At 48.4% G+C, this 10,938-nt stretch overlaps 1 protein-coding gene across 7 annotated transcripts in view; it reads right to left on the bottom strand.

Annotated features, from left to right (window-relative positions):
* Positions 1 to 3,459: 3,459 nt before the first annotated feature.
* Positions 3,460 to 10,938, bottom strand: part of MDC1 (mediator of DNA damage checkpoint 1) — an 11,842-nt gene continuing 4,363 nt past the window's right edge. For 2 of the 7 annotated variants that reach the window (XM_023745187.1, XM_023745190.1), the window contains exons 6-15: positions 9,848 to 9,913; positions 9,605 to 9,697; positions 8,944 to 9,165; positions 8,233 to 8,276; positions 6,539 to 7,813; positions 6,340 to 6,459; positions 6,033 to 6,215; positions 5,749 to 5,874; positions 5,529 to 5,639; positions 3,460 to 4,142 (exon numbers count right to left, since the gene is read on the bottom strand). In XM_023745187.1, coding sequence (XP_023600955.1) covers positions 3,975 to 4,142; positions 5,529 to 5,639; positions 5,749 to 5,874; positions 6,033 to 6,215; positions 6,340 to 6,459; positions 6,539 to 7,813; positions 8,233 to 8,276; positions 8,944 to 9,165; positions 9,605 to 9,697; positions 9,848 to 9,913 — 2,408 coding nt within the window. In that variant the 3' untranslated portion in view covers positions 3,460 to 3,974. The remainder of the gene's footprint in view (positions 4,143 to 5,528; positions 5,640 to 5,748; positions 5,875 to 6,032; positions 6,216 to 6,339; positions 6,460 to 6,538; positions 7,814 to 8,232; positions 8,277 to 8,943; positions 9,166 to 9,604; positions 9,698 to 9,847; positions 9,914 to 10,938) is intronic. The other 5 variants (XM_023745193.1, XM_014446282.2, XM_023745188.1 and 2 more) reach the window with 5 other exon arrangements.

Below are 10,938 nucleotides of genomic sequence, written 5' to 3'. Positions count from 1 at the left end.
GTTCCAGAGGTGTTTTGAGGTGACCTCTGAAACTAATTTAACCTCCGGGAGTTCTGGAAGGAACATTTTAATATCCTCACTTGCTTGAGGCTCATAGATGAAGCGTGGGGGGGAGTGTGTTCCAGGACCCTGCAGTCGGCCTGGAAGAAACTGTGGCCCGAGTCTGTTGCCGACAGAGCCTGTGAGGGCTGTGAGGACAAGCCTGTGTCTGTTGTGGAGGACATTGTGTCTCTGGGCAAGTCCATGGGCTTGGAGGTGGATGATGATGATGTGGAGGAGTTGGTGGAGGACCACAACACTGAGCTGACCACTGAGGAGCTCCAAGACCTTCAGAAGGAGCAGCAACAGCCAGCAGCTGAGGAGCACTCTTCAGAGGAGGGAAGGGAGGATATTCCTACTTCACTTATCAAGGGAATGCTTGGGAAATGGGGAGAAATGCAAAGTTTCATTGAGAAATATTACCCTGACAAAGAAGTAGCACACCGAGCAATAAACTTGTTCAATGACAATGCAGTGTTTCACTTCAGGCAAATGTTAAAACGCAGGCAAAAACAATCATTGGGTAGGTTTTTAGTGAGACAGAGGCCCAGTGAGCCTGAAGCAAGTTTTAGTGGAGCAGAGACGAAAGAGAAAGAACCCCAGAAGAATAGCTCCCTGACGTGTTTATGGAAGGGAACTCCTCTTCCAACAACAACACCCTCCTCCATATTCAGTCATAGTAGCTCTCAGCATTCAAGGTAAGTTCTAGTGTGTACCTAAATTTTCATTTTTTACTCTACACTTCCTTTCCTTTTTTAATATATATTTAAACATATCTTTATTGATTTCAGAGGGAGAGGGAGAAATAGAAACATCAATGATGAGACAGAATCACTGATCGGCTGCCTCCTGCATGCCCCACACTTGGGATCAAGCCCACAACCCGGTCATGTACCTTGACCAAGAATTGAACTGTGACCTCCTGGTTCATAGGTTGATGCACAACCACTGAGCCATCCCTGCCAGGCTTCTTTTTATTTTTTAAAATATATTTTTATTGATTTCAGAGGGAGGGAGAGTGAAACATCAAAAGAGAGAATCATTGATTGGCTGCCTCCTGCATGCCTCCCTACTGGGGATTGAGCCCACAACCAGGGCATGTGCCCTTGACCGGAATCGAAACCGGGACCCTTCAGTCCACAGGCTGACACTTCATCCCTTGAGCCAAAATGGATAGGGTCCTTTTTGTTTTTAAAGTGTTTATTTATAGATTAAACACTATGTTAGACAGGTACTGTATATAAGAAAGGTTATAACAGGGAATCATTTGGGGGTCTGGAACAGATTAATTCAATTTACATTATCTCTAATGGGAAAAAATGATTTGGTTTTCTTTTTTTTTTTTTTAATATATTTTATTGATTTTTTACAGAGAGGAAGGGAGAGAGATAGAGAGTTAGAAACATCGATGAGAGAGAAACATCGATCAGCTGCCTCCTGCACATCTCCTACTGGGGATGTGCCCGCAACCCAGGTACATGCCCTCGACCGGAATCGAACCTGGGACCTTTCAGTCTGCAGGCCGACGCTCTATCCACTGAGCCAAACCGGTTCCGGCAAAATGATTTGGTTTTCAAACAAATTGCTTCTCGAACAACCTTCCAAAACAAAGTAAGTTGGAGAACTGAGGTGTACCGTACCAGACATCTTGTTTTCCTTCCACACTCACTCTCCGCCCTTTCTGCTTCAGGAAGTGCCCTGAATGGACGACATCAATGCACCTCCGTGTTTACCGAGGGAGCGCTCTCCCTAGAACTGCTCCCTCCTTTCTTCCTTTGGGCTTAGAGGGGTCATCACAGACCTGTGGGCACTGGGGCGCTGCTTTATTCTTTGTCATTTCTCTCATCTCCGCCTAATTCTTTGTAATTTTCACTTTGTTCAACGCTCCCCAAATTATCCCTATTTGACTGTGCTATGGTTTCCCGCCAGGACCCTGACTGATAGAGACACATTACACAATGTGCTACAAGCTTAGGATTCACTGACGTTTAAGATTCTCTACAATTTTAAATGGAGGCACTTAATGAAGTGGGAATGCTAAATGGGGCTATAGAGAGGAATCCCCTGAACCTTGAGAACAGAATTTCACACAGTGAGGCTTTGAGTTGTGCAATGGGACTAATATTTATTTGGATCTTACATGTGCCACACCTAATACAGCCGTGCTTAATATATTACATTAAGAGATTAGGTATACTTAAAAGCCAGCAGTGTTCAGCAAAGCTTATGCTATTTCTACTATACCAAAGTTTTCCAAACTTAGGTATAACTTACCTGCAGAAAAATGCACAAAACTAATCAACAAAAATTTTTTTATTCAAGTGAAATGCACCTAAAATTAACCATTTTAAAGAGAACAACCCAGTGGCATTTAGTACATTCACAACGTGCAACCACCAATTGTCTAATTCCAAAGCATGCTTACCTGCTTACCACATAAACCTGTGCCCGCGAGCAATCACTCTCCATCTCCCTTCCCTCCAGCCCCTGCAACCACCAATCTACTTTAAAAAACACACATATTTTTATTGATTTCAGAGAGGAAGGGAGAGGGAGAGATAGAAACATCAATGAAGAGAATCATTGATCAGCTGCCTCCTGTACACCCCACAACGGGGATTGAACCTGCAATCTGGGCATGTGCCCTCACCGGGAATTGAACTGGGACCTCCTGGTTCATAGGTCGATGCTCAACCACTGAGCCATGCTGGCCCAGCACCACCAATCTACTCCTTATCTCCACGGATTTATCTATTCTGGGTATTTTGTAAGTGAAATCAGACCATGTGACCTTTTGTGTCTGGCTTCTTTCACGTAACATGCTTTGAAGGTTCATCCTCAAAGCACTGTGGTATAAATCAGTATTTCAATTCTTTTCGTGGCTGAGTAATAATCCATTGTATGGGTATGCCACAATTTGGAACATTTGTTTTTAACTTTTGGCTCTATTGAAAAGAGTTTATATGAACATTTGTGTACAAGTATTTGTGAACATCTATTTTAATTCAGATATATACCTACAAGTGGAATTGCTGGGTCATTTGGCAACTATATATTTAACTTTTTGAGAAACCATCAAACTGTTTACCACAACGGCTGAACCATTCTATTTTCCTGCCAGCAATGTATAAGGGTTCCAATTTCTCCATATCCTTGTAATCAACCTTTTAAACTTAAATTTAAGGAATGGCATATTAAAAAATAACAACTACACTGCCCTGGCCAGATGGCAGAGTTGGTTGGAGTGTCATCCTGTACACCAAAAGGTTGTGGGTTCAACCCCCTCCCCCGCCCCGCGGTTGGGACGTACTGATCAATGTTTCTTTCTCACATGGATGTTTTCACTCTCTCTCTCAAACCAATAGAAAAACATATCCTTGGGTGAGGATAAAAAACAAAAACAAAAACTGCACTACACCATAAGGCACAGAGTGAATATTTATTTATCATAAAGTTTAAGCCTAAGCTCTAATTTGATACATACTGGAAAAGCAGGCCTGAAAAAGTGCAGAGACTTGCTCAAAGTCCAAGCTAAAGGATCTTCTAACAAGATGGGGCCAGGAGAGAGGTAAATCTTTTCGTAGCATTCCATAACCACCCTCAAACTTACTCACTCCAAGCATCCCTTCAAGTTTCTGGCATTGAAATTGTTTCTACTATGTTTTGGAGGATAAGTAAGAATTCCAATAACAAAGAAAAGTGAGATGGCTTCCGAATGGGAGGCAGGGCACTGAGCAGTAGGTACCTCAGTCCACCTAAAGATGAGCACACTTAAGGTATCTGTGGCTCCCAACCTCCCTATCTTTGTTTTCCTATAAGCCTTTTCAAGACAAATCAGATCAGTACACCCCAATCCTTCCTAAAGCCCTAAGTTCTTCTCCCCAATGTTTTCTGTTTATTGATCTGGGAAGAAAAAGGGTACTGGGGAGGGGTTTTCAGGGGGATGCCATTTCCAAAGTGGAGAGAACAAAGGCCTCTGGCTTGGCTTCCTGCTTCAGCACTCCTGTCAGCAGGAACTCCGGGGAGAGGATGGGCAGCCCAACCCGAAAAGGCGTGGTGCATCGAGGGGCGTCCTGGGAGCACGTGATCACAACTCTCTGAGGCTGGGAGGACACACAGTAGAGGCAGAAAGTCAGGGGAAAAGAACCCTAGAAGTAGGTTTAGGACCCACTCATCAGTCCAGGCATCACTAAGACAGGAGCTCTGGATACGATGCCACATAAAGTACACTACGTTGTCTGTGACGTGCTCTTGCCAGAAATGTGGAACCTGAATTTATTCAAGCTTTTAAAACTGATTATCGTTTACATGAAATAATAGAAGATAGAGAATAAGGTAAGTGGTACAACCAGGGAGCAAACAGAAGAATCCAGCCTGAGGAACATTCTAAAGGACAACTGACCTAGTTTCTGCAGAAAGTCAATGGCATAAAAAGGTGGGGTGGGCCCTGGCCAGTTTGGTTGAGCGTTGGCCCAAGGACCAAAGGGTCTCGGGTTTGATTCCCAGTCAAGGGTACATACATTGGTTGTGGTTCAATCCCTGGTCCTGGTTGGGGTTCATTCGGGAGGCAACCAATTGATGTGTCATCAATGTTTCTCTCTCTCTCTCTCCACCCCCCCACCACCCGCCCTTCCTTCCTTCCTTCCTTCCACTCAATGGAAAAAATATCCAAATATCCTCCGGTGAGGAATAAAAAAAAGGCCGGATCGATGTGGCTCAGTGATTGATCATTGACCTATTCAATTCTCGGTCAGGGCACATGCCCGGGTTGCTGGCTCAATCCCCAATGTGGGGTGTGCAGGAGGCAGCCAATCGATGATTCGCTCTAAAAAAATAAGCTATTACACTAATCCAGGAAATTATACAAAATTAAAAAAGAAAAAAATCAACAAAAACATATTTAAAAAAATAAAATGCAAATTAAAACAAAATCCAGCAGGTATCAGCAGAACTCCTCTGCCATTCCTATCTCCCTCTCCCTTTTTTTTAAAAAATATATTTTATTGATCTGTTACAGAGAGGAAGGGAGAGGGATAGAGAGTTAGAAACATCGATCAGCTGCCTCCTGCACACCTCCTACTGGGGATGTGCCCGCAACCAAGGTACATGCCCTTGACCGGAATCGAACCTGGGGCCTTTCAGTCCGCAGGCCAACGTCTATTCACTGAGCCAAACCGGTTAGGGCTCCCTCTCCCTTTTAAAAAAAAAATATTATTGAAGGGAGAGGGAAAAAGAGATAGAAACATCAATGATGAGAATCACTGACTGGCTGCCTCCTGCATGCCCCACACTGGGGATTGAGCCTGCAACCTGGGAATATGCCCTGACTGGGAATTGAACCCTGACCTCCTGGTTTATAGGTCGATGCTCAACCACTGGGCCACACTGGCTGGGCTCCTATCCCTTTCTGTACCATAGGTCTTCCCCCAGCCCTCTCACTACAGTGTTCCCACCTGAACTCCCCAGATAAAGAACACACTCCCCTATACCTTGTAGGAGCGGGGCATGCTGGGTAGGACAGTGCCTCCACAGCAGCTGATGATCTCTCCCATCTGAGGTGGGGGTGGCTGGACTCCAGGGGTCACATGAATCTCATAGCCCTAGGAGGAAGGAAATGGTGGAGCCAGTGGAGAGCTGCACTGAAGCCATGCGCTGCTGGGAAACTTCTGGAGGGAGGGCTAGAGCATGCGGAGGAAGACAGTCCCTCACCTCTAGCAGCCTTCGCTCACGAGCCCGGCTCAGGGAGTCACGGAGGCTGAAGCCAAAGTTCTTTTCCTGCTCAGGATCAGTCACCACATAGTCATCCGGGGGCAAGAAGCAACCGGCCTTGCGGGACTAAGGGTGGCAGCAGTCAGTATCAAAGCCTAGCATTTACAGGGGGCTCACAAAGTGTTTTTGAATGAAGGCTTCCGCTCATTCACCCTGGTCTTCCTGCACCCCTCTTCCTCCCGCCACTTTCTCTATTGGTCTGCCACCATCTCCTGGCCTCTCACCTGGTACAGCCAGTCCAGGGAGAGGATAGGGATCCCCCGCCCTAGGGCACACAGGAACTTGACTGTCCGGCAGATTCGATCAGTCACCAGGTGGGACGCCTCTGCCACTGAGCTGGCCAGGCTTCCCCCCAGGGCCAGCACTGCCTGCTCTCCACGGGCATCCACCACTCCTGTGAAGAGCACCTGTGGAGGGGATGGGCCTACGTTGGTCACAGCAAGCCTTGCACCAGTGCCTATCTCCCAAGGCCCCAGTCCCCGCCCATCCCCACATCTGCTCCCATGAAGCCCCAGGACCCTTCTCTCCTACTTTGGGGGCTGCGGACTCATGGCTAGGTTTAGTCCGTCGGAGGCTGCGGACTGGCATTCCTTTGGGCTCTTCCTCAGCCTGGTCTCTCTCTCTCTTGCCTGGTCCTGGCATCACCACATCCTGGAATTGAGAAGGATCCTGGTGGGAACTTCTGAGCCCCCAGCCCCTTCCCAGCTCGCAGCCCCAGCCTTCTCCTCACCTCTTCCTTCCCTGGCTTCTCTTCCTCTTCTTCCTTGAGGACCACTGTCTTCTGAGGGACTTCTCTTCGCAGCCGTTTTGGAAGTGGGGGTGAATGCACAGTATCTGAAGGCTTCTTGTGGTTTTGAAAGGCCTTAGGCGGGGACCCTGGGCTGAACTCATATCCACCTGTTGCCTCTACCTTTTGGATCTGGAGAGCATGAGTGGGAGCCCCAGGAAGCTGGGCAAAGGCAGGCTCAGGAATGGTCCTAAGGGACTTGGTTGCTCTCACTGCTCCTCGCCTTTGGCTCCTTGAGGACCAGGCGTTAGGTTCAAGGGGTGCAGAGCAGGGTTCATAGACAATGGGAGCTGCGAGGGGCTGCCTAGCGACCCTTGGCCTCCTGCTACAATTGGCTTGAGGGATGGGCTCAGGGGGAATAGGCTGGTCTGTGGGGAAAGGAGACTGGGATTCAGGGGTGGTAGGAACTGGCACAGCACTTCTTGTAGACCTCAGTGTCCTGCTCCGACCACCCTGAGCTATGGCCTTGGGGGTGACAGGCTGGTCTGTAGGGGTCGGAGGTTCAAGGTCAGGGGCTGTGGGGACAGTCGGTTCAGGGGTCTTGACAGAGGCCCTATGTGTCCTGCCCCGTGTGGCCCGAGATGTGGGCTCAGGGGGGACAGGCTGGTCTGTGGGGACAGTCGGTTCAGGGGTCCTGACAGAGGCCCTATGTGTCCTGCCCCGAGATGTGGGCTCAGGGGTGACAGGCTGGTCTGTAGAGGTCAGAGGTTCAAGGTCAGGGGCTGTGGGGACAGTCGGTTCAGGGGTCTTGACAGAGGCCCTATGTGTCCTGCCCCGTGTGGTCCGAGATGTGGGCTCAGGGGGGACAGGCTGGTCTGTGGGGACAGTCGGTTCAGGGGTCTTGACAGAGGCCCTGTGTGTCCTGCCCCGCGAGGCCCGAGATGCGGGCTCGGGGGGGACAGGCTGCTCTCTGGAGGTGGCAGGGTGGAGCTCAGGGGCTATAGAAGCTGGAGAGGGTGTCATCCTGGAGCACCCCTGGGGCCTGCATTTGGATTTTGCATGAAGAGGGTCCAGCTCTGAGGACAAGGGATTCTCCAGAGCTTCCTGACTCCCATTTTGCCTGGAGCTGGGAATGGGCGACTCTAAAGGTGGAGATGGAGCAAAGAGAGGCTGAGAAGCAAGATGTTTTTGACTCTGAGGGATGAGGGAGTTTTGGACTGGGGCTGAGGCTTCAGGGACTGCTGGAGGCAGACAAACATCTAGGGATCCTGGATCACCCTGGGGAGAAATAGAAGCACGTGAGAGAGGGAGAGGGGACTGGACACCGTTCTCAATACTTGTTACAGTGGAAGTACGCTCACTGGCACTTCTCTTTCTGTCTCTGACCATCTTCCATTAGACTGGGACTTCTTCCCACTGACCTCTCCCCGTAAGGCCAGGATAGTGCTGTCAATATATGGACGATGGGTGGTTGGGAAAAGAGGGAAGGGACATGAAGAAAGGGATGTTCTTTCTGAGTCAGGGAGAGGGAAACAGAGCTGGGAACAGACAGATGGAAAACAACAGGTGCCAATGTAAAGGGCCAGAAGCCAACTGAGAGTGGTGGAAATGACGAGAGTGGAGAAGATGGGGCAGAGCAGGTGAAAGCAAGGTCTGGTAAGGGGCAGTGGAGGGGAGGTAGAGAAAGCAGCTCTCACCCTAGAAGCCTTCTCAGCCGGGGACATCTTGCAATTCAGGGGTCCTAGACAGAAAGTAAAGACAAGTGTGGCTGAGGTCCAAGCAGGCAGTTACTTAGGGGTTATCATAAGGCTTTGTTAACACCTGGGTGGGTCTTCCCCTCTGCCTTCACTCACCTCTCTGCTGCCTCCTGGGACTTACCTTCCTCCACCTGACTGGCTCCTAGACGCTATCAGGGCTAATGATAGTCCACAAGGTCCCCTGCCCCTCCTTCAGGGTCCAGTGTTGGACTGGAGGGCTGCCCTTTCTGGTCCTGGCTCCCTCTCTGTCCCCCCTGTCTGTGCGCCTCCTTCCAGTATTACTTTGGATATGTTGACTTCTAACCTACCTGGCTCACAATCTTTCTCTGGTGCTAGTTTCCCTGCTTCCTTCTTAAATACTTCTCTTGCAAAAGACTGCTTTACCACCTCTTGTAGTTCCTTGGGTGTCTCAATTTCTACCTTCAAACTCTCTATATCCCTTTCCATACTTGCACTTTCCAGTTTTATTGGACTCTTGTCTCCGAGTGTCTCTAGCTAACACCTGCTTTTGTTCCCTGTCCTTCATCACCCTGGTTAATTCTTCCTCTCCCATCACATCTTCTCTTGACCCTGCAGGTGGCAGTTTTTTAGTTTCCCTCTCTAATGGTTCTCTCTTTGGGGTCACCCTCTCTGCTGCTTCTCTTGTTGTACCCATGCCTTTCTCCGAAGTCTGCAACCCTCCGCCTTGAATCCCCAATGGCTCTGCGTGAAATGGGTTTTCCAGATGTTGGTCTTGAGGTGTTAGTCTGGGTGACAAGGGGCAAGATCCATGGGCCTCCAGGTGGGTAGCAATGGGCTGGGTCTCAGAGGCCTCAGATTCTCTTAGACAGAATGGCTGTGTAGCCAAGACTTCCCAAGGCTCATCCAGGGCACCTGGAAGTAGAGAGTTAGAGAGAGAGAGAGAGAGAGAGAGAGGGAGGGAGAAAGAGAGAGAGAAGGTAACAGGTTGAGAAAGAATTAAGGTAAATTCATCAACAATAAATCTATATGGGCTATTTATAAAAAGCTACGAGTAAGGAGGATAGTTGTAACTTTTAATGCTTGTTTCAAAAAGTAAGACCATACTTCATATAAAAGCTCTCACAGCAGCCTCTTAAAAACTATGCTACAGAACGCTTCTTGGTCTTTGGGCTAAGATCAAGTGTAAAAGTTATGGTAGACAAGTTGCTCTATGGGTCTAACTAAATATGACTTTCTTCCCTTAGTAAGATGGAGAAACATCAGCAAAAAAATAAAGTAATATGAAAGAAACATGTATAGAGAGAAAACAGGAGGCAAAGTTAGGGGCACAGAGGAGGGGAGTTTCTTATACCTGAGGCCTGGAAGCTGCAATGGGAAGGGCCAGACTCTTGGGGTGGAGTAAACAGGAAGGCCTGGGTGGGCTCATCCTCCATGCTCGGGACTGCTGCACAGGAAAAGGTGGCCTCAGCACAGAACTCCAGGCCATTCTCAGTCTCCTGCCCTGCCTAGGCCAGCCTCACACCCTTCAAGGACCACCAGTGTAATCTCCCTGCTCCTGCTGTGTACAGCATCCCCATGACACAAATGCCCTCACCTTCCGGGCTCTGGTTCTCTCTCTCCACAAAGCACTGGGTAGCCTGTTGGTCTAGATCTTCAGAATCTGGTGGTGGAGAAATACAGAATAAAAAATCACATCTGACCTATAATGTCTTACTTTTTCTCTACAATTCTCTCCCCAACTCAAATCCCTACGCAAGACTAAATGTCTGTGTCCCACCCCACATTATTCTTTCTTTTTTTTGTTAATCCTCACCCAAGGATATTTTTCCATTGATTTTTAGAGAGTGGAAGGGAGGGGGAGAGACAGAAAGGAACATCGAAGTGAGAGAGACACATTGATTGGTTGCCTCCCACACAAGCCCTAACCAGGGCCAGAGACTGAGCCTACAACTTAGGTGCATGCCCTTGATTGGAACTGAACTGAGGACCCTTCAGTCCACAGGCTGACACTCTAGCCACTGAGCCAAAGCAGCTAGGACCACACATTCTTTAAAAAAAAACACCACCAAAACTTTCATTGGTACTTATTTTATGCTAAATTTACTCCCGGGTCTTACGTTTTTGTTTCCTCACTTTCTTCTGGGAACGTTTTTCTTCTGTGCAACCTCTTCTTCTGGTTTAGGAACCATCTGGTCCTTTTCTGTACTGTCACCTCCAGGTGGCATGGAGATCTCATGTGGGGGGTAATCCGCCATGAGCGCTTGCAAATTCTATGCCACATCTTGGGGACTTTGTTCACTTGGATGTGCTCAGTGACCAGAGAGTCTACAGCTAAACCCTTAAGTTAAGCTCTCTGCATTTTAAGCGTGTGTAGCAAAAATCAGCACTCTTTTTGGGCCACCGACTCTGTGTCCAGCCCCACTGTTTGGCCTGGGCATACCTAGCAGCCCAGGTAGGTATTGTAATGATGGAATGACACCTGTTGCTCCTGTAAAGTGACATCCTCAGATACTTGGTGACTTTTTAGACATGCATACCCTTGATGGCCTGGGCAGTTTCACGAGTGTTCTTAAAGTGAACACGAAGATTTGAACCTCTTGATTTGCATGATTTTGTGGGGTTTTCTGGGTCAAGTGAATAGTGAACCATTTTCAGGGGCCACATTTGGGCTCTTTTGGGAAGAGC

The sequence above is a fragment of the Myotis lucifugus genome, unplaced genomic scaffold, assembly GCF_000147115.1.
Source record: "Myotis lucifugus unplaced genomic scaffold, Myoluc2.0 scaffold_521, whole genome shotgun sequence".
Taxonomy (NCBI): domain Eukaryota; kingdom Metazoa; phylum Chordata; class Mammalia; order Chiroptera; family Vespertilionidae; genus Myotis; species Myotis lucifugus.
Note: the sequence above shows the minus strand (reverse complement) of the source record. Positions and strands in the feature narration are given on the sequence as shown.